Raw genomic sequence first — 24,144 nt, forward strand, 5'->3', positions numbered from 1 at the left:
TGGCAAACTGCATTATTTTGATAGTGTAGATGCACCCTACAACTACCAAAACAGACAGTATGATCACTGTTCAAAAGAGTACCGTTTATAAGTTATCAGCTAGACCAGCATCTTTGAACAGAAGGCTCTACAGGACTGGGAATTATACACCATCAAGTGTCCTACAACTCAGAGATTTCTATTTGCATCAGACAGTTAATGGGCCTTTTTGTGTGTGTGCAAATATTACCAACTGTAAACTGTTAAGAAACATGTGAACAATAACAGTAAGAATGCCCATCTTTCAGGGATACTTTAGTGTGACTTCCTACCATGGCATGGAGGTGGGACTAGCTGGCCCTTTGGAATTCTGTGATTCCGAAAGCAAAAATCTAGTAGCAGTGATGTGGCTCATGCCAACAGATTTTTACAACTACCCTGCATGGAGCACACCAAAGAATGCCAAAAGAAGTTCAGCATGAGCTTTATAGACTATAGCAAAGTCTTCAACTGCATAGATCATGAAAAGTATGAAATGCTCTCAAAGACATGGGAGTGCCACCACATCTAATAGTCCTGATGAGAAATCTGTACTTAGGACAAGAGGCTAACGTAAGAACCGAATATGGAGAAACAGAATGGTTCCTAGTTGGCAAAGGGGTCAGCCAACACTGTATTTTATCAGTCTGTCTGTTCAACTTGTATGCAGAAAATGTCATAAGAAGATCAGGCTTGGACACAGAAGAAGGAGTGAAGATAGAAAGAAGGAATATCAATCATCTAAGATATGCAGATGATAGTGTACTACTAGCAGAAAATATTGCAGGCTTCGAACAACTACTAAGAAAGATCAAAGAAGAAAGTGCAAAGGCAGTTTTACTGCTCAATATGAAGAAAACAAAAATAATGAACACGGAAGATCTATACAAATTCAACCTAGACAATGAGGAAATCAAAATAGTAAAAGAGTTCCCATACCTTGGGTCAAACATTGGTCAGAATGAAGACTGCTGGCAAGAAATCAGTAAAAGTCTAGGAACGGGAAGGGCAGCTATGAAAGAACTAGAAAAGATCCTAAAATGTAAAGATATACAGCTGAGCACAAAAGTTAGAATTGTACAAGCCATTGTTTTCCCTATCACCATATACAGATGCTGAACAGTGAGGAAAGCTGATAAGAGGAAAATCAGTTCATTTGAAATGTTGTGCTGGAGAAGAGTGCTGAGGATATCATGGATAGCCAAAAAGACGAATAAATGGGTCCAAAGGCAGATCAAGCTGGAAATCTTCCTGGAAGCCAAGATGATAAAGCTGAGATTGTCCTACTTCAGACATATCATGAGAAGGCACACTCACTAGAAAAGACAAAAATGCTAGGAAAGGTGGAGGGATGTAGAAAGAGAGGAAGCCCCATGCCAGATGGATGGACTCTATTCAGGAGGTCACAGGCATGAATTTGCAGGACTTGAGCAAAATAATGGCAGTTAAGGAGTCTTGGAGGTTGCTCATCCATGGGTCACCATGAGTTGGGATCGACTCGAGGGCAGTTTAAAAACAACAACAACAACACAGGCAAGGGTTTGATCCGAGATATGCCCAAATGAAATCAGAGCAATGAAACAGGCATCTAGCAAAAACCTCATCGTTCCAAAGAGGGACGTTGGGCACTTAAGAAAGAGGGTCCAGCAAGTGTGAGGATATTGGAGGGCAAGGCTGCATTTGTGAACAAGTCTCAGGCACATTCAGGCACAAAGCATTCATAAGACTCATCAGTGTGCAGAATGCCATGTACAGGATGACCTCTGTGTTTATGAATTCCCATTTGGGGAGGGGGCCAAAATGAAGCAGAACAGAACCAGCTTTACATGCAGAAAGACCCAAGGTGATGTCACCAATTAAAATAGACAATACTACCTTGGATGGACAAGTAATCTAGCCATGGTTTTACAGAACTGCAAAAAAAACCACCCAAAAACAAAACCAAAATTCAGGCCCTTTGTTCGTGTGTGAGAATGCAGTCAGCAGTATTTGCATTTTATCCCTCAGCATTTGAAGTAATGGTGGAAGGAAGCTAGAGAGAAAACGTGTACTCAGAAAAATGGTTAAAAATAAAAACATGTACAGAATACTGTACTAATGACAATCGTTGCAGTCCAGTCTCCCCCACACACACACACACACAAATTCCACAACTTTTTCTTCACTGAAAACAGAATATTTTGAGTAAAGATATTATTTTCTGTGCTCTACAGTGTTTTCTGCACAGAAGATAATATCTCTGCACTGAAATATTTTATTAGGAAAATATGCTGTTTCTTGCTCAAAAATACCCCATGTTCACATTTTAAGCAAACTCGAAATAATCTTCAGAAACTGTGCCGTTTTCAAAGAGAGAGAGATTGTGTCTTCCTGCATGACAAATGGGGTTGGACTGGATGGCCTTTGGGGTCTCTCCCAACTCCATGATTCTATGACTCAATGACTTTCTTTCACAGGAATTAAAAATGCTAAAATTATTTGTTGCTTCCTCTGAGAGCCAACAGTTACATCTCTGGGGAAACATCACAAAAACTATTCATCTGCTAATTTCTGAGTCTCCAACAAGCAGAATTTTCTCTGCCTCTCCTCCCAGTATCAGCCGGCTGCAGTCTCAGGGGCCGCTCTCCAAATGGACCCTTAATGCAGTTTTGCCGCCCATTATCGTAAGAAATGAAAACAGATATAGTGGTATTTATCTGACTGCCCTACTCCATTTACTGGAAAAATCAGTTGGTTTGTCACTCTTTAGCAAAATTCAGAACTTGTCATGAAAACAATGCCTACCCTTCACACAACACACACACACACACAAATTGCTCTCACTGCAATCTCAGACACGGTCCAAAACCAGAAGCTAATGGCATGAAATAGTGCCACAACACCCCCTACTGGCTTCATCTTCCTCTAAGCAGGAAGGAGCTTCTAAGTTCCAGGAACTGGACATTTACTTTTTTGGACTTTAATTGATAGGATTCCCAAGCTATGCTGGAAAATAGCAATAGCAAGTACATTTCTATACCGCTTATCAATGCACTTAAGCACTCCCTAAGCAGTTTGCAAAGTGTAAGCTAATTGCCCCCCAACAAGCTGGGTACACATTTTAGCGACCACCTCGGAAGGATGCCAGGCTGAGCTGACCCTGAGCCCCTGGCTGGTACTGAACTCATAAGCTTGTGGTTTGTGAGTGAGTGGTTGCAGCACAGGCATTTAACCACTGCGGCACCAGGGAAGAGTAGATTAGTGGTACAGGTTGTTGTCAAAGGGAGAAAAAAAGGATACGAGCTTATAAAATTGTTCCTACAGTTGACAGGCACACTGTAGAGCAGTGTAGTGTAGCAGTACATTGTAGGCACACTAGTGCAAAAAACATTGCTAAGGATTCAATATGGGATGGTACAGAAGGAGGTCAATTGCAGGGTTACACTATGAGTTACCCCACTGGGTTACATCAAGCCCAGTGGTGCCATTGTCGTAGAATAAGTGGGGCCTGAAGATGCCACTTTTGCAGCGCCAAAGATGCCCTCCTGGCACATCAAAATTTCCTGAAAACTACAGAAAGCTCCTCAAACATGTGAAAATCTGTAAAAACACCCCCCTCGGTCCCACAGCCCTAAATATCACAATTTTTGTTGCAGCCCTACTTAAAAGTGTGACCAAAAGTGACACTTCATTGCCATTTTGAGAGGGACCATGATGGGTTTGGGGGCAAACTATGGGGGATGGGGGGGAATTGGTTCCTGGGCCACCATACAGTTACCCACCCTGCTGTAAAAGGAGAACTTCCACTAAGATTATTTCCAATAACCTCTGTCTTTGTTGAGTAGTTTTGGAGACTAACCAGATTAAAAACTTACCTTCCTTCATGCTTGAATCAAACAGTCCCAGGACAACAACGTGATTGTACGGCAAGATTTTGAAACTTAAATATTCTTCTACTTCCTTAGGTGTCATCAGCTTCACCGGACAAGAGATTCTGCTTCTAGAGAGAACAGTTGAAACCACATGAAAGACAAAGCATATTTTGCCTTCCTCCGTACTTAGGTTCAGGTTTGTATGCAGTGTTAAATATATTTTATTAATATTTGGATCCTTTTATACTGCTTTTGTATCTACTGGCTGGACCAGTATCAAATTGTGATGGCTTTTAGCTTTTAACAATAAAGTTATTTTTTACCTTTTTTTAACCAATATTTTAAATGTATAACATGTATTTATTTTCTAATTTTTAATTGTTTTTAAAATTTTATATTTATACTTTTGTAATGCCTTTGCATTGTTTTTAATTTGCACTGTCTTAAATTTGTTGTTAGTCACCTTGCGTCCCCATATCAGGAGAAAGGCAGGATATAAATACATAAAATAATACAGTGGGCCTTTGTATCTGCTGGGGTTTGGTTCCAGGAACCCCCCCCCCCCCCCATGGATACCAAGATCCATGGATGCTCAAGTCTGATTCTATACAATGGAGTAGTAAAATGGTGTCCCTTATATCAAATGGCAAAATCAAGGTTCGCTTTTTGGAATTTGTATTTTTAAAAATATTTTCAAGTTGGGGATAATTGAATCTGTGGATAAAAAAATCTGTGGATACAGAGGGCACACTATAATGATAATAAAAATAATAATGATAATCTATATACATAAAAATGTAAATGTTCGTTTGATCAAAATCTTAAATCTCCGAAAGTTCTTCACCGATCGCTTTGAAATTTTGACACAATATTCCATTCGAATGCACACGTGTTTTTATATACCTACTATGTTTTTATGTACCTACTGTTATATAGATGTCACACCTGTGACAGGTAAAAATGTTTTTTAAAAACAGCGCCATCTGTTGGACGTAACAGCAACACCGATCATTGCAAGATTTGCGTGGAAACATCAGACCATTTGGGAACACATTCATATTGCTTGCAGGAGATTTCAGGCAAACATTACCTGTAATTCCTCAGTCGACACCAGCAGACGAAATAAATACTTGCCTGAAATACTCTACTTTGTGGCGACATGTAAAGACATTAAAATTAACTACAAATATGCATTCCACCTGCAAATGGATTGATCAGCTGAAATATTCTCACATCAATTGCTGGAAATTGGGAAGGAAGAGATGCCGGTTGATATGACCTCAGGACGAATTTCACTATCTCATAACTTCTGCAGTTTAGTGACGTCAAATGAAGTATTTCCCAATATTCAAACCAATTATAAGAATCACGACTGGCTGAGTGAACGAGCTATTCTTGTGGCCAAGAACAAAAACGTCTACAAACTTAACAATATTATTCAGTCTAACATTCCAACCGAGGCAGTGACATACAAGTCCGTCAACACTGTTGTGGAAGCAGATGAAGTGGTTAATTATCCAACAGAATTTGTGAATTCACTCGATCTGCCAGGGATGCCATCACACATACTGCAATTATCATGTTGAACAATATCAACCAGCCAAAGCTTTGCAACGGCATGCGACTTGCAGTAAAAAAATTAATGAGTGACGTTGTTGAAGCAACAATCTTGACAGGACCTTTTAAAGGTGAAGATGTCCTTATTCCTCGCATTCCTAGGATTCCAACGGATATGCCATTTCAGTTTAAGAGATTGCAATTCCCAGTTCAATTGGTGTTTGCAATCACCATCTACAAAGCTCAGGGCCAATCTTTAGAATTGTGCGGTTTAGATCTAGACAAGGATTGCTTCTCATATGGACAATTATATGTTGCGTGTTCTAGAGTCAGCAAACCAGACAATCTCTATATCTACACAGACAATGGAACGACAAAAAATATTGTATACCCACAAGCATTGTGAAATTAAATATTTCAGAAAAAGCATGCGCTTCCAGCCAGCATGTGGATACTCACACTTCTATGAATCTGAGCATCTCCTGGGTCTCCCACATCCCTGAATAAGACAGCCATCTCTGTTCTTTCGTAAACACCTTGAGGGCAGGGAACTGGGTGACGTTCTGTTGTGCACAGACTTGTGGCCAGTCCCAACAGTTCACCCGAGCAAGTGAGATCTCAGGAGACCCTGAAAAAGGTTTATGGGGAAGGGAAGGGAAGGGAGGAAGGAATTTAGTTAATTAGTTACAAGTGGCATTGGTAATTTTTCAAGGCAAAAGCAGAGATTATGAGAATTACTTTTTTGGGGACCATAACTTCCAGCCAGCATGCTTAGGAGCTATGCTAACTGGTGCATTCTGTGAGTTGAAAGTCACTTCACTAAGCTCTGGGTACATGATTTTTTAATGATTATTTCATTAATAACTGAACAGTTCTTTCATGTCAATCCATTTAAAATTTTAAAATTGTTTGTTTTTTATTTTATATTTTATACATTTTAATGTTTTTGTACTGTTTTTAAATTACTTTGCTTTAAATTTGCTGCCTCGAGTCTCTATTTTGGGAGAAAGGAGGTATAGAAGCAAATACCATCATCATCATCATTGTCGTCATCCTCTTGAGAGGCACTTTGGAGAGATGTAAGGTGGGACAAAAACTCTGTATTTATTTGTTCTCCTCCACTGGCAACTATCCATGTCAATGGGACAATGAATCCTCTCATGGATGCATCCATACTACATAATCATAGTGCTCTGATACAAATTCAACTGCTATCCTACAAAACCCCTGGGATTTGTAGTTTTGTGAGAGATTTCTCCACCAGTGGGCTTCATTGCCATAGCAAAGGGGCAGCATTAGAAAAGTGTAAGTCCTTCACCAAAGTACCAATCCCAGGATTTCACAGGATGCTGCTGTGCTGGTTAAAGTGTTACTACACTGTTATAAATGTGTAATGTGGATATACTCCAGTCTTCCATCTAAATTTTACAAGGCCATTGAAGGGACGGGGGGGGGGGACCCACCCCCGACATAAGTTCAGCATCTTGGATATAGGTTGAGTCTCCCTTACCCTAAATTCCAAAATCCAAAATATTCCAAAATCCAAAATTATCCACATGCTTTCTGATGATCCAATGTGCACAAACTTTGCTTCATGCACAAAACGATTAAAAATATTGTGTATAAAATTAACTTCAGGCTATGTGTAATAAGGTGTATAATGTGTATAATGAATTTCCTGTTTAGCCTTGGAGACCATCTGCAAGATATCTCATTATGTATATGCAAATATTCCAAAATGCCAGAAACTCTGAAATTTGGGACGTTTTGCCTCTTTGTTGTTGTTGTGATGTACTTAAGGATTTCCCCCCTCTTCTCAGCTGCCAAGCAGGAACCACCAACAGTTTTACCAGCCTAGTGTTGTTGTTTGCCACCAAGCCAACAGTGTATGGCAACCCTATGAACAAGAACTAGGTGACACACTCTCTTAGCCCCAGGCAATGTCAAACCCTCTCTGAAGAAACTTGCCAAGAAAATCCGAAGATAGGGTTGCCTTAAGGCTACCATAAGTTGGGAATGACTTGAAGGTACACAACAACAAGAACTGAACAAAAGATCTAGAGAAATCATCAACAGTAATACTCATGTCTTAGAAATTCAGGGCAGCCGTGGCTTCTGTGATTTGAGTTTACTAACCTGTAGAACCTATTCGAACCTCCATCTTTTCCTAAGTCCTTCCACTTTAAGAAGTCAATGAATCAAACCATTTTCATGACATGTTCGAAGAACAATAGCCTCAGTTTAGTCATACTGACCTTTGGTAAGAGTCTGGGCTTGCTCTCAGATTCATTTATTTCAGTGGAACCTCAACATTCGGTTCTCCAGATGATTTGGACTTCAGCTCCCATAATTCCTGGCTGATGTAGCTTCTGGGAACTGAAGTCCAAAACAAATAAGAGGACCAAAAGTTTGGAACCACTGATTTACCTGAAGGCTCATCTCAATTTTTGCATGCCTTTGAGTCAGTTCTGACTCTCTTACAGGGTTTTCTTGGCAAGATTGATTCAGAGGAAGTTTGTCATTGCTGCCATCAAAGGCTGAGAGAGTTGCCCAAGGCCACCCAGTGGGTTTCCATGGCTCAGTGAGGATTCAAACCCTGATCTTCTGGAGTCCTTGTTGAACACTGAAGTCACTATAACATGCTGGCTCGCTTTTCCCAGCTCATCACCCAAATTCGCATGCAAACCCAACAGCAGGACAACTTCTTGTGACCATCACTGAACAAATCAAAATGGACATACCCAGATTTCAAAGTGAGAGATTTTGAAGCTGCAAAACGGAGAGTGGAAATTTTATTACAGTATCTTTTAAAATTGTCTTTGGTCCCAATGACTTCATAGCTTCATGGGGTCTGAACTTCTGTCTCCAAAGACTCCTTTCTCTCTGCAACATCTCAAACAAGATGCAGAGCAAAATCCACAAAACAACAATGCCTTTATTGGACTAACCAAAATGCACAAATAAATGTTGCAAACTTTTGAAGCTCTACTGGTTTCTTCGTCAGGGAAATGTGCATTTTGTGCATTTTTGGTTCGACCGATAAAGGTATCACTCTTTTGTGGATTTTGGATGTTCTTGTACTTTGTTACTTGGTCAACACAGCTACCCCAGATATATTTTCAAGACATAGACCAGTGACTCCAACAAGTACACTTTCCTTTCTCTCAAGGATTTTTCACCATTTTTTGCCTGATGTTAGCTGACCTATTTCTAGGCTAAGCCTTGGAATGAAAAACTGACTCTGCACCTCAGTTGTGAGACAAATTAAAAAGCTCCTTGAAATGCCACACTTTGAACAGACTGTGAAATCCATTCCAAGGTTGGCACAGGTCTGCTTTCAACCCATTGGCCCTGGCACAATGTGATTCCAGTAAAAAGCAGTCTGGCTTCAAGTCAGAAATCTTTCTGGTACCGGGAAAAGGGAGTCATATATAAATACAACCTGACATTTAAATTAAAACAATTATACTGTATACATAAAATAGTTTAAATAAAATTAGATTGCATTTCGATACGGTAAAAAGCATCAATATTTCCTGTTAAGGAGAGCCCGCGTGGTGTAATGGTTTTGAATAATGGACTAGGATTCCAGGAGACCAGGGTTTAAATCTCCACTCAGCCATTTGGTGACCTTGGGCAAGGCACACTCTCTCAGCCTCAGAGGATGACAATGCCAACCCCCCTCTGAAGAAACTTGCCAAGAAAACCCCATGATAGGATCACCTTAGAGTCACCATAGTCAGGAATGACTTGAAGGCACACATCAACAATGAAGGATATATTTAGAGACAGCATGACATAGTGATTTGAGTGTTGTATTATGACTCTGGAGACTAGAGTTCAAATAATCGCTCAGCCATGGAAAGCCACCTTAGGCAAGTAGCATACTCTCAGCCTCAGAAAAAATCCATGATAGGCTCACTGCAGGGTCACCATAAATCAGAAACAGCTTGGAAGACACACAACAGCAACAACAAATTTATATTTTAATTAAATTGCATATCCAGATTAGGGTAAGATATACATATTTGAATAAATCATTATAAAATAATAATAAATACACATCCAACTCTGTGACATGTGGAATTTCATACACCTTAAACATGTACCTCCTCTTTCTTTAAGGTGTTGTTGTTGTTGTTGTTGTTGTTGTTGTGTGCCCTTGCCAGGGCGTTAAGTATGTTAAGGTGACCCTATTATGGGGTTTTCTGGGGATGAGAGAGTGTGACTCACCCAAGGTCACCCAATGGGTTTCCATGACTAAGCAGAGAATCAAACCCTGGTCTCCAGGATTGTAGTCCAGTGTTCAAACAACTACACCATGCTGGCTTTCTCACATAAGGTAGAAAGATGCAAATATTAAATCTTCTGTTTGGAGAATTGTTTCGGCCTTTTCATCCTTTCCTTGGTTCTTTACTTCACCTTCTTTTTAAAGTATAGCTGACACTTTACAACTCTAGAGGAGACCGGGTCTCTGTACTGTCCTCCTGCAGCCCTGCACATAGCTAGTGTCTCGTTGTACAACATGAAAACATCTATCCATTGTTTTGGGGGTTCTTTGCGTGGCTATATGGAGGCTGATGTTCTTCTCATGTCAAATGGTCCCTTTGCTACTTTCCTGTGTTGTGTCAAACCAACAGTTTGTATGCAGAAGCTGTCCTTGAAAAGGGTCCCCTCCTTCCACTCAGTGATGTCAGAACATGCCAGGAAAGTAGCTGCAGACAACAGAGTTCCTTGAACCCCCAGCATAAACACTTGGGAGACCTTCCGACTATTATTTCACTAATCCAAGGCGCAGTCTTCAAGATACAGCTACAGATCCACCATTATACCGTGCATTTTGCAGCACTTCCAAACTGGAGGAGTTTCATGCAAGGTGGACAAAATGCACCCTGTGGGCCTCCTGTGCCCCCGGAGCCATTTTTGTAGCTCCTGGAAACTTAGAAAGGACACGTATGACATTTTGTTAGCTTGTTAGTGGCCCTTGCCAGATGTTTCAGGCCATGTTTTAGAGTCTTTTCAAAACTACAAGCAACTCCCTGTTAAAGGCCTCATCTGCATTGCAGAAATAATGCAGTTTGACACCACTTTAATCGCCATGGTGCAGTGCTATGGAATCCTGGGAGAGTGTACGTGTCCAAGTTCACTCAATGAATTTCCATAGCCAAGCAGAGATTTGAATCTGGTCTCCAGACTTGTAGTCCATTGCTGATCCCACTATGCCACACTTGCTCTCTACATTTTGCTTATCCTTGGTTTAGTGCAATTCCAACCCACTGAATGAGATTCAAGGCAAAATAGGAGAGCCTCAAGGTGACTGACAATTGCTTAGAAATCTGGTTAAAGGTATGGGCTGTGAGCCAGAAAAGTCCTTAGTTCCAATACATGAATACGTGGGCAGAAATGTTACTTTGGAAATTATTTCTAAGTCCATATATAAGATAGAATGTTTAATACAACTGTTTCTCTGATATGTAACCCATGCAGCAAACTAGGACCCATACTGAAGATGAGGGTGGAAGATGATAGCCAAGTGTCTCCCAGAAGAGAAATATAAACCAGGGACTTTCTCTGGAACATCTTTGGCAAGGGGAAGAGACTGCAACTGAGTGGCAAGACTCAGAAAACAACCTGGAAACAATAGCCCTGAGGATGGCTGGGGCTTTCCTATCAGAGGGCCAGTAAATGCATTCATAGTTTAAGTCCAAACTTTAAAGCCGGAATCCAAGGTGCTGAAATCCCAGCTCCCAAACCAGTGCCAGCCACTTTAGCACTTAATCAATTGAGGCTTTGGGAAGAAATACATGGTCAAACAGCCAGCGTAATAACTCAGTGCCATACCATTCAGATGGGCTGCCACGTCAGCATAGGCATGCATTACAACCAGCGAGACAGCTTCCCCTGCAACGCAAACAGAAAACAGATGGTCATTTTGGACACTTCCATGCTTTCTTGACTCTGCTCTGTTGCCAACCAAAATGCTACATGAAGAAACAGCAAACTCCATACTGACAAAAGCTAGTATTTTGCCTGAACTTTGCAAATTAAGCCTAAATTGTTATGCAAAAATTCTGCATAACTTGGTTTAATAAAGCCTCTGACAGTGAAGAGCCTTCACACAAAGGTTTTTTGTGGGTTTTTCGGGCTATATGGCCATGTTCTAGAAGAGTTTCTTCCTGAAGTTTCGCCAGCATCTTCGACTTCACTTTACACAAAGGCTTTTTATGCTTGTCTTGCTTCCTCTTTCTCCCATCCTGTGCCTAGCTGTAATTTTTAAAGCAACATCAACATTGGGAGGATGGTGGGGGAAGGCAGGAGAACCCTGCTAAATCAGACTAAGGTCCACAACAGAATCCAGAAATAACAATAAATGACCACAGAAGAGTGACAAGAATTCAACCTAGATAATGTGAAAATTGAAATAGGTCCAAAACACACTGCGGAAATAATCCAGTTTGAAAACGTTTTAATGCCCTGGCTCAGTGCAATGGAATCCTGGGAACTGTAGTTTTGTGAGACATTTAGCCTTCTCTGTCAGAGAGCTCTGGTGCCACAACAACTACCATTCTCAGGATTTCCTAGCAATAAGCATAGGCAGTTAAAGCGGTCTCAAACTCAATTATTTCTGCAGTGTGTTTTGAATTTAAGGTTTCATGGACCTAGGTGAACAAAGTGTGGCCCATGGACTGCATGATGCCCTCCTAAGCCCCCAGACCCAAGCAATATATATAAAACACCCAAACACACACACACACACACACACACACACACACACATATAAATTAATTTTGGAGTGATTTTTTTTCACCTGCAAACTAGCCAAATTGGCTTAAAACCAATCAGAAATGCAGTGGCTTATCCTTCCCTCCTCCCCCTAAATCCCACTCAAAAATGCAAAAAATAAAAAACCCAAATCCGTCAAAATGTTGGCTGTAAGTGACATAACAGCACTTCTGGTGCACCAAAACGAGGAGGTGTGGCTCAACAGAGGGGTAGAGTGGAAACTGATATACTTATACACCACTGTATAAATACATTTTATAGCTCACACCTTAATATCACTTAGTGCTGCATGTGAAGAAATGGGTTTGCATCCAAGAAAGCTCATGCAAAAATAAAAACCAGTTTGTCTTAAAAGTGCAGCCACATTCCTTTTTTTTCTCCACTGTGCCTCCTCCTTTTCATGCTGCAAAAGACTCACAGGACTATTTCTTTGAAAGCATGGAAAGTGTATGCACTACAGTGCACAACGCAGCAGTTTGCAAGAGTTGACTTACAGCTGGCATAAAACAGCACCACAGTGTGGTTGGCCTCTGTTAGCGCTGAACCAAAAGATTCTTCCGTCAGGGTGCGGATGTTTTCTAAGGAGAGTTCATGTTTCCGATCTCTGATGATGGATTCCACCACCTGATCATCCTGAATCTCTGCAGGAAAAAACACATATATACCCTAATTGGCAAGAGAAAGACCCTCCAAAAATCCAAATTAATCAAATCCACAACATCATCAGCACACATAGTATAATCTGATTATGGGGTCAACAACAAGAAGGGCACCTTATCACAGACTGCCTGAGGGATTCTGGAAATTGCATTCCAAAAAAGTAACCTTTCGAAACTGTGCCTCACTGTGGGAAGGATCTCTCCTATTAATAATAATAATAATAATAATAATAATTATTATTATTATTATTATTTATACCCCACTCTTCAGCCGAGGCTATCAGAGCGGCTTACAATTTGTTAATTAGACATTTCCAGCCCTATCAAAGGACACAACATTTTCCTGACAATTTATATATATACAGCACCTAAAAAATTTTTCCAGATGTAACAGTACAGAGAGAGGGCCAGCTTGCTGTAGTGGTTTGGACTACGACTCTAGAAATCAGGGTTCGAATCCCCGTTTGGTCATGGAAAGCCACTGGGTGATTTTGGGCAAGTCATACTCTCTCAGACTCAGAGGAAGGTAAAGGAAAACCACCTATGAACAAATCTTGCCAAGAAAACCTTGTAAGAGGGTCACCTTATATTTATATGCTATATTTACATTTACACTCATCCCTCTATATTTGCGGCTATGATATTTGCGGATTTGATTATTTACGTATTTGATTAATATGTTATCTTTAGGAATCTCTAGGTCCTCCAGTGCAACTCTATGGTCAACTTTAACTAAAAATTGCACTGGAGGACCTAGAGATTCCTAGAGAGAATACTCTACTAGGCATTTGTAGCTCCTCCAGCGCCATTCTGTGGTCAGTGTCTGTTGGACATTGACCACAGAGCTGTATATTTATTGTTTGAATGTATTAATATGTATTATGTTTCATTATTTCCATAGAATGTATGCCATGGGCAAATTTATTTTATCTATTTTAATTGAGTGTTATGTACAACATTGTGTAAATTTGCAGTGCTTTATAAATAAAGCTTAATTATAATAATAATACCTTAGGATTGAAGGCACACAACAACAAACAGTAAAGGGACTCCCTGAGAAATTCTATGTTGTCTGCCTATGAAAGGAAGGGGCAGTTAGCCTCCTACAGCCTGAACCTCAAGGGCAGTCACTTTCCCATTGCTAATGGAGTTTCACTTTCCCATTGCTAATGGAGTTAACATTTTATTTCCTGATTTTATTGCCCTTTGTCCCTGATCCTCTCATGGCCAAGAAAGGAAGTGCCCTCTGCCTGCATTGAGATCCCTCCAGAACAACTGAACTACAACAGAAACAACATCTGGTACAAAATGCAGGCCTGTGACTCTAATATCATCACTTTTCTTCTCCTGTATGGTTTTTTAAAAACATGATTTGCTTGATGTCTTTATCAAGTGGCACTTCAAAAGCTTGCACGATATATTTTCTGCATTTCAAATGGCCAATAAAGGTATCCATCTTTTGTGGATTTTGTTGTATGGCCAATATGGTTACCCTGAATATGTGCCCAGCTTTTTCCTGGTTCCTTAAAATCTAGAGACAAAAAGATAAAGCATACACTCAATTGCTTTAGTGGGCAAAGTGGTTAAAGGCCATGAGGCCATCCATGTCTCCTCAAGGCTGTTTTTATGGTCCTCAACCCTTCCAGATTTTCTGGACCACTCTTCATCTGGCCATGAAAATTTGGTGAACTGCCTCTCCTGGAAGCCATAAGAACACAAGTTTGTCAAAACCAGAAGGAGACTTCCAAATACAGAGGCTGGCATTTTGGGCAGTCTTTGTGGCCCTTGACAGGCCTCTGGGCAGAAACTAAACCTCCCAGATCTAGTGAGGTTGTCCATTCCTGTTGTACAAGGATTTAAAGGACCATGGATGACCTAAGAGGAAAGGCATTGCTACATTACCTTGTTCGTTGTACTCTTCCTCTTCTTCCTCTTCATATTCCTCCTGAAATGACTGGATAGGTTCACTTTGTGTATCACCTTCGACCAAAGTTACAATCTCATCTGTATCTTTTAAAACCAGGTATCGGACAGGCACACCCTACAGAGATGCCAAAGAGAGAAAGCAAACTATTGTCTGGGGCAGTGTCCACACGGAGAAAAAAAAAGCTCATGCCCCATTCCCACACTGACTTCTTTAGATGACCTACAGGGCAATAATAAGACAATAATGCTAGGAAAGGTAGAAGGCAGCAGAAAGAGAAGACTGTGCGCCAGATAGATAGACCTAAGCAAAGCAGTGGAGGGCAGGGGGTCTTGGAGATGTCTCATCCACAGGGTTGCCATGAGGGCAGTTAACAACAAACAACAAACCATCAGTACAATACACCAACACTCAATAGGATGGCCATTGAGTGTGCGGACAGTACTGCCAGTATTGGCCCATCACGGGTCCCAATTGTGCAAAGAGTTTGTCTTCCCTGCAGACCCAGAAGCCCCAAAGTAAGCCATGTTTTTCTGGCATACTGTATGGACATGGCCCTGATTGATAACTGTCTTCTCCAATAGGCTAGGCTATTTTCCTCTTTGCTCTCTTTTTGCCAACAGGTAAAGATGTTTTCATGTAAACTGATATGTGGTAATTAAGAAACAGGGCAGAAGAGTCTTTCCATGGTGTGCATGGGCTGTACTTTTTTTCTTACTGTTATGGTTTAAAAGTAGTGATATTTGAATGGGCTAGTCATATGCTGTGGAATCCTGGGGTTTGTAGTTTGGGGAGACACTAGAACTCCTTAGCTGAGAATTCCAAATGCCACTCGCCAAACTGCAAATCCCAGGATTCCAACAGATGCTGCCATGGCAGTTAAAGTGGGATATAGTGCTATAATTGTGGATGTCAAAAGGCAATAATAAGCAACTAACCTCTTCAGCTGTCTTGATGGCCACATTATGCTGCGGAAGAACATTCAGGCCAACAGAATTTCTGTCAAAATAGAAAGCAGAAGTTAAAACTGGGAAATACAAAGATACAGCTGTGTTAGTCTGTAGAATCAGTATATAGAGAGATCTGTAGCACCTTTGAGACTAACTGCAAGAAAGAAGTTGGCAGCATGAGCTTTCCTAGACTTCAGTCTGCTTCCTAAGAGGATATAGACTGAAGCCTACAAAAGCTCATGCTACCAACTTCTTTGTTTCAGTTAGTTTCAAAAGTGCTACAGGATCTCTCTACTTACTGGGGAAAATAGTATGCATAAAATTAGATTTCTAAGGGCCAGTTTTCAAATGAAGTAATACACCTGGAAGCTGGCTTTACCACCTCAGATAACAGGTGGGAGTTCACGGGGCTGAATGAGTCTCTATAATTATTTTCTTGCATGAAGAAATCTAGCATGTCCAAAGAAACCACCTGTGCCCTGAGAAGCTAGATATCTATGTGCTGGAAGGAAGAAAATAATTGCTCAGGGGAGGAAGATCTCCACTCCAATCTGAACTGAAGCACTGCAGATGTTTCAGTGAAAAGACTGAAATGATATCTTATATAATTGAATCGCAGTCCTTTCAAAAATCTACAAACTTTAACCAGCCAACTGAGATCAATATGTAAAAGTGAGAGTCCACTGCCTTCACTTCTTAGACCTGACTTCTGCCCCTTTGACATCTTGTCTTCTACCACTATCCTGCACTCCTTTGCTTGACCTCCCACTGTATGTGAAGACCATCCTAACCAAGGTGACCAGATGTCCTCCTTTTCCAGGAGCTGTCCTACACTTCAAGCTTCTGTCCAGGATGAATTCCCAAATGTCTTCCATTTTGTGCATGACTAAGAGGCATGGAATTTATATCAGTGGTTTTAGGTGTCATTTTGCAATGTCATACATCCTTCTTGAATATCCTATATTTTTGCAGGCCCTTGTCCTCCTTTGTGGTCAGGACATCTGGTCACCCTGGCCCTAACCCAACACCCTTAAATACCATTTTCTAAAAGATCCTTGCTCCTTTTGTTTTTTCTTTTCTTTTTATTATAATTGTTTTTCAAATTAAAATGAACAAATGGATTGCAAAAACTTTAAATGTATCATTAATGTACACAAATATAAGAGTACTTCCCACCTTCAGAGAACTGGGTTTTGCTACTATATTCTGGCTTCCATTTCTTCATCCTTCTTCAATCTTATCTTGACCTCTACTTCTAACTCTAACTTTATTTCCATCTGTCTACATCCCTTTTTAAAAAATAAGTAAATAAAGAAGTTAATAAAATAAAACAAAATAAAATAGAAAAGAAAAATAATTACCAAACTGCAAAAACTGTTAAAACGCTTCAGAATCTGCTCTATTAAAGCAACTTAACTGTTGTTAATTATTTTTCTTTCTATTAACACTATATTATAAATTTTAGCTTTAGATTAACCTTCTTCAGTATTATACATATAATACTATGTTATACATTCAATATCTTATATGTCATCCGATAGTTTTGTAATGTTACATATTTTTGTTCTGTGACCATCTCATATTTGTCAGTTCTAACTATCAATTAGTTATCACTTTGATTGATATAATTGGTTAACTTTTTCCATTCTTCTATAAATTTAGATTTAGTTTGTCGTCTTAATACACAGACCAGTTTGTCCATTTCTTGCTCCTTTTCAGTGATGTGTGTGGCTCTGCCAATCCTATTTCCCTCTGGCTTTTGCAAAAACCTACAGAAATCCTCATCATAGACCAGCGTTTCTCAAACAGGAACCTGGAACCATGAGGTTCTGTGAAAGATCCCTAAGGATCCACAAGAGATTGTATTGGGCATCTGTAGATATAATAATTTTGACACAGAGGTTCCTAGAGACCTAAAAATTATCCAAAGGGTTCCTCCAGAGTAAAAGAGTTCAGAAAAGCTGTTCTAGACAGTAAGGTTGTGTACCTACTGTTGTGTGCCTGTGTGTATGTGTGTATACACCTTCAAGTCACCCATTGATTTATGGCAACCAAAGTTAGATACTTTGTTCCTATGAATTTTATAGGGTTTTTTGTTGTTGTTGTTGTTGTTGTGTGCCTTTAAATCATGTCCAGCTTATTGTGACCCTAAGGTCAAACTATCACAGGGGTTTCTGGACAAGATTTGTTCACTATTGTTTTTGAAATATGTTTATTGAACAATTATAAAACAAACAAATTTTACAAACAATCATTGACATCAGACATTAGACACTACATTTTACACATTATCACATAACACTAAACAATCAACACCGCATTAAACCATTTATCTATCCTTCTAAAACTTTACCAATTACATACATACATTGTGCTTCTTTGATAGTATCCTTCTCATTTGATTACCTTAATATATACCTCTGCTATACCATCTATGCCTATATTAAGGCAAGATTTGTTCAGAAGGTGGTTGCCTTTGCTTTCCTCTGAGGCTGAGAGAGTGGCATTTGCCCAAGATCATCCAGTGGGTTTCCATGACCGAGCACAGATTTAAACCCTGGTCTCCAAGATTGTACTCCAATACCCAAACTACTACACTACTCTGGCTCTCATAAGTTTTTTGTAGGCAAGGAATACTCAGATGTGGTTTTGCCAATTCCTTCTTCTGAAATATAGTCTACAGCACCTGGGATTTGTTGATGGTTTCCCACTCAGGTACTAAGCAATGCTGACCCTGCTTAGCTTCCAAGATGAGATAGGAATCTGATAGTACCTTTAGGGTACTTAGGTACAACCTGTTTTAACTGGGTATTGTAGGATCTACTCAATTCCTTCTGTATATGCGACATGTGCTGCTCCACTGAGCTAAGGGAACTAAGAGAGGGAAAATGGGCTGCAAAGTGGCCACTCGCTGGCTGAAATATCTTAAACCATCTTCTAATTTACAGCATCGCCCAAAATCCACAAAACAGTGATATTTTTACCGGACCAACCAAAATGCACATTACACATGTTCCAAGCTTTCAAAGCTCCAGGGGCTTCTTCATCAGAAAAAAGTGTTTAAAATGATACAGAAGAAAAGAAAAGACAAAAATGACAATGTTAGTTCTAGCCTGTATTTGGTCAAGATGTTGTAGCTATTGACCTCAGTTCAGATGGATTTGAGACAAGGATGGATCTCAAATGCAGCAGCCTTTTATCTTGCAAATGGAATTTAAAGTTTATTTCCTGGACTTAATGTCCCAGCACCCACATGGCCAGAAGGAAGAGGGATCCTGCCTGCAGCAATACCTTTCCATACCATCTGAACTGAGGACTACAGCTAAAACATCTTGACCAAATACAGGGCTAGAACTAACATTATCATTTTTTTCTCTCTTGGATGGTTTTTAATACCTTTGTCTGATGAAGAAGCCAGTGGAGCTTCAAAACCTTGGAACATACAGTATAATGTGCATTTTGTTTGGTCCAATAAATGTATCACTGTTTGATGGATTTTGGATGATGCTGTACTTTGCTATATGGCTAACACAGCTACCCCTGGATGCACATCTTCCTATGTATACACTTAAGATAAAGTGGAATAATCACCTCCCTGCTCTGCTTGCTAGGGCAAGCATAATCTAAAATGGTGAAAGGTCTGGAAACCATGTCCTAGGAGGAACGACTTAGGGAGCTGGGATGTTTAGCCTGGAGAAGAGAAGGTTAAGAGGTGATATGATAGCCCCATTTAAATATTTGAAGGGATGTCATATTGAGGAGGGAGCAAGCTTGTTTTCTGCTGCTCCAGAGAACAGGACACGGAACAATGGATACAAGCTCCAGGAAAAGAGATTCCACTTCAACATTAGGAAGAATTTCCTGACAGTGAGGGCTGTTCAACAGTGGAACAACCTTGGAGTGCAGTGGACTCTCCTTCCTTAGAGGTCTTTAAACAGAGGCTGGATGACCATTTGTCAATGGGGATGCTTTGATTGAGATTTCCTGCATGGCAGAATGGGGTTGGATTGGATGGCCCTTGTGGTCTCTTCCAACTCTATGATTCTATGATTCTATAATGTGTTGCTATGCATTCTTACCAGCTATGCCTGGAAAAGTTATTTTTGGTAATTTTTTGGTCCACAAATCCCATATTGACTGGCAGATGCTGACGAAACGTCAGGAAGAAACTTTTCTGGAACATGGCCACATAGCCCGAAAAACCCACAAAAAACTATGGATGCCGGCCATGAAAGCCTTTGACTTTACACTCCTATTTTCTCCATGCTTTTTTTATTTTGTTGTATAGCCTCTCCGATGAAAGGTAAGGTGGTACAGTGATCTGAGCATTAGGCTGGAGATCAGAGTTTGATTCCCTGCTTCAGCATAAAACCTTGGGCAAGTCACACTCTCTCAGCCTCAGAGGATGACAAGGTCAGACCCCTTCTAAAGAAACTTGCCAAGAAAACCAAGTCAGAAACGACTTGAAGGCACACAGCCCACACAGTGCATGAGCAGAGTAGAAATTTAACTGGAGAGATAGAGAGAAGAAATGGGATTTGCAGGAAAAGGCTGAAATCCTAAATCAAGGGACTGTGATGATTGTGCCATAGGCTGCACCCGCACTGCAAGATTAATGCAGTTTGATGCAACTTTAATTGGCATGGATCAGTGCTATGGAATTCTGGATCCTGTAGTTTGGTGAGATATTTCACTTTCTTTGTCAGAGAGCTCTGGTGCCAAGACAAACTACAAATCCCAGGATTCCATAGGATGGAGCCATGACAGTTAAAGCAGTGACAAACTGCATTAATTCTTTAGTATGGCCACAGCCGGAGACTCCAGCACTCTCCAAGGCAAAGTAATCTGTCAAACAGCTCTTACCATCAAATGCCTAAACTCTATTTCTAAGTGCTCAGATAAAGTTTTAAGTTGTTGCAATGCTAGAAATTTGGGGACTCAAGGGACATTTCAACAGAGCAGGATTCTTATTTTGATGGACAATACCTTCATTTGACTCGCACCACCCCTGGGCTGAAGCAAATGCCCTACATCAGGCATGTGGGGACTGCGTATGGAATAGAGGCCAATTTTGTCCTCACACCTCTCCAGAGGTATATCCAAACACACCGGAAGCAACGTCAAGTCACTTTGAAAGTATGGCCTCCATGAAATACAATGGGACCTCTACATTCGCTGGGGTTAGGGGCATAGGACCCCTATGAAAGCAGGGGAAATCGCAAATAAAAAAACACATTATTATTATGATTATTTTAATTATTTGGGAGAACACCTCTCTAGGAATTTCTAGGTCCTCTGGCACAACTCTATGGTCAACATCTGCCAAACCTGACCACAGAATCAGACTGGAGGGCCTACAGGTGCCTAGAGAAGTGTTTTCTCTGATAACCTTTAAGTCTTCCAGCACAACACTATGGTCAATTTCCAGCAGAGCTGTGCTGGAGGACCAAGTAATAGCAATAGCAATAGCAATAGCATTTACATTTCTATACCACTTGTCAGTGAACTCAGCACTCTCTAAGGGGTTTACAATCTGTAAGCCAAGTTGGGTACTAATTTTACTGACCTACAAAAGGATGGAAGGCTGAATCAACCTTGGAGCCCTGCCTGGGCTCAAATTCACAACCTTGTGGCTGCAGTACACGCATTTAGCCAGTGCACCACCAGAGATAGATTCCTAGAGAAAACATATTAATCAAATCTTCAAATACTATGGCTTGTTACAGACTGCCAAAATAAAGCTGCTTCGGGTCTCTTTGGAGATATGCTGTTTAAATGATGCGTGCATCCTAAGAATCCAGAAGCTGCACCAAAGCTGCACTCCAGTGCTTAGGAATGGAGTGTGGCTTTGGCGCGACTTCTGGACTCTTAGGACGCATGCATCATTTAAACAGCATATCTCCAAAGAGACCCGAAGCAGCTTTATTTTGGCAGTCTGTAACAGGCCTATATATACTTATGTATAAGTCTATACAGTCAACTTATGCATGGGTCAATGTAACTACTGTACTTTAACTCATATAAAAAAAGGAACTATCCCCTGGTGAAAGACAAGTCTGTAACAAAATCAGTAATTTTGGCCCTAAAATATGTCCTGAACTTATACATGAGGTTTACTTTGAGTATTTATATATGGTAATCAAATCTGCAAAAGTCAAAGCCACAAATGTGGAGGGCTAACTGTACCTTGATAAAAGGAGGACTCCAGCTTTGCCCAACAAACGCCAGGCCACTGACTCAGCAGTCCTCTTGTCGGCTTCCAATGTCTCTTCTCGCGTCAGAATGAAGATTAGAGGAAGACCCAGGTGAGTGTGGACAGTTGAAATCTTTTCTGGATCTCCAGCAACTTCCACCTGAAATAGACAGATCAGGGTTTTTTTTGTTTTTTGTTGTTGTTTTTTTTTTGCTGCATTAACAAATCTGACACCTTAACTTTCTTGAAGTGGCCCTGGGACCATTTTAGTTTGGGCACAGTCAAGAGGGGCAAAGAGAAAAGGATGCTTTCAGAAAATCAGTTCAGGGCCTGGTAAGAGTTAGGCTAAACACCAGGGATGGCTGTTTTAAACCAGCTTGGTTGAAACTATGGTTGAAACCAAGCTTGTTTTAAACTATGGTTTAAACCAGCTTGGTTTAAACTGTGGTTTTAACTTGGTTTAAATCACAGTTTTTAAACCAAGCTGGTTTAAATCAGCCAGTCCTAGTCTCTGACATTGAAACCAACTGTAGTTTAAACCTTCATTTAAAAAAAATGACTTTTAAAAAAACACTCCCTTTTTAAAAATCTATGATTCATTATTTTGTTTAAAGTCTGGTTACTATTACTATTTTCCAACCCTCTTACTGGAACAACTATGACTGCTTGGATTTAAGTGTTTTAACTTTAATGGTTTATTTCCATTTTTTTGTTGTTAGACCAGTATCCAGCGTCCATTGTTTCTTTTTCATCACTATATTTTCTTGTGCAAGAAATAATAAATACAGTACGTCTTTCTTTGTTTATTTATTTATTTATTGACTCTCCTCAAGGATCGAGTTGGGGTCTTGCATGTTAAAAATTTCCCCCAGGATTTTCCTACTTGACACATATAACCGTTCCAAGCTCAGTCTACCCAATGCAATTCTACTCTCATATGCTGCAAAACGCCAGGCGCAAACAGCTTGCATGGGATAGGGGAGAAAAAGGAGGAGAAATTGATCTGTTTTGGGTTTCAGCCCAAACGTAAAGTGTTCCCCAAGAAGCAGAATTCCTGCTTACCCCAAATAGCCTTCAGCACTCTCAGTAACTCTTTTCAAGTTCATATGAAGCCCAGAACAGATTTTCACTGACATGTGTTACCCAAAAGATGGGGTGACTGCAAAGTCCCCATCAAACGTATCACATTCTTTAAATATTTGGGGAATTCATTTTTTGTGCGGTTTTTGGGCTATGTGGCCATGTTCTAGAAGAGTTTATTCCTGACCTTTCACCAGCATCTGTGGCTAGGATCTTCAGAGAAGATGCCAGCCACAGATGCTGGCAAAACATCAGCAATAAACTCTTCTAGAACATGGCCACATACCCAGAAAAAAAACCCCAAAAACTATGGATGCCGGCCATGAGAGCCTTCGATTTCACATTTGGGAAATTGTTTAACTCAAAGAAAGCTTTGCAAGAGCTGGGTAACTTGAGGATCGTTTTCACCTATGTATACCAGTAGTAATGTGAGAAAAAAAATTGGGATTTAATGAAATAAAGAAGGGTTTATTTTGAAATCCAACATGCATACGTACACACACGAGATAACAATTCAAACAGACACACCATACAGAGCTAACCAAAAGGGAATATGGAAGTTGGATAACAGAGGCTGAGGGTTGTTTGTTGTTGTTGTGTGCCTTCAAGTTGTTGCCGACTTATGGCGACCCTAAGGCAAGCCTATCATGGGGTTTTCTTGGCAAGATTTGTACAGAGGAGATTTGCCATTGCCTTCTCTTGAAGCTGAGAGAGTGGGACTTGCCCAAGATCACCCAGTGGGTTTGACAGCCGAGCTAGGAATCAAATTTAGGATCGCCACAGCTGTAGTCCAACATACAAACCACTACACAATGCAGGACAGTATAAGGGCAATATTCACCTGTCCTGAAGAGGAGACCACAAAAGCAAGATATGGCTCAAACGAGGTCTGAGAGAGAGACAGTGGGCAAAGCAAACTCTCTGTGCACACACAAGGCTAGAGCTGGAACTGATATTTATACCCAATATCTAGCCTGTGGGGATACTTGGTATCTTGCAGTGTAACAAAGACCTGATGGAACTAACAATGGGATTGGAGAACGCTTGGATGGCTTTAACTTCAGATGAACAAAACAGTGATTGGATTTAGGACACCCCCAGGACAGCTGGACAGGGAAGTAAGCTGAGG

At 40.4% G+C, this 24,144-nt stretch overlaps 1 protein-coding gene and 1 pseudogene across 1 annotated transcript in view; one reads left to right on the top strand and one right to left on the bottom strand.

Annotated features, from left to right (window-relative positions):
* TXNDC16 (thioredoxin domain containing 16) overlaps positions 1 to 24,144 on the bottom strand; it is a 52,927-nt gene that overhangs the window by 10,799 nt on the left and 17,984 nt on the right. Inside the window, exons 10-16 of the mRNA XM_089522889.1 lie at positions 21,929 to 22,095; positions 15,731 to 15,791; positions 14,771 to 14,909; positions 12,704 to 12,850; positions 11,268 to 11,327; positions 5,886 to 6,054; positions 3,873 to 3,997 (exon numbers count right to left, since the gene is read on the bottom strand). Coding sequence (XP_089379015.1) covers positions 3,873 to 3,997; positions 5,886 to 6,054; positions 11,268 to 11,327; positions 12,704 to 12,850; positions 14,771 to 14,909; positions 15,731 to 15,791; positions 21,929 to 22,095 — 868 coding nt within the window. The remainder of the gene's footprint in view (positions 1 to 3,872; positions 3,998 to 5,885; positions 6,055 to 11,267; positions 11,328 to 12,703; positions 12,851 to 14,770; positions 14,910 to 15,730; positions 15,792 to 21,928; positions 22,096 to 24,144) is intronic.
* On the top strand, positions 4,021 to 5,618 carry LOC149315286 (uncharacterized; annotated as a pseudogene).

Source organism: Sceloporus occidentalis, unplaced genomic scaffold, assembly GCF_023333645.1.
Source record: "Sceloporus occidentalis isolate IW3139 unplaced genomic scaffold, rSceOcc1.0.p SCAF_4, whole genome shotgun sequence".
In the NCBI taxonomy this organism is placed as follows: domain Eukaryota; kingdom Metazoa; phylum Chordata; class Lepidosauria; order Squamata; family Phrynosomatidae; genus Sceloporus; species Sceloporus occidentalis.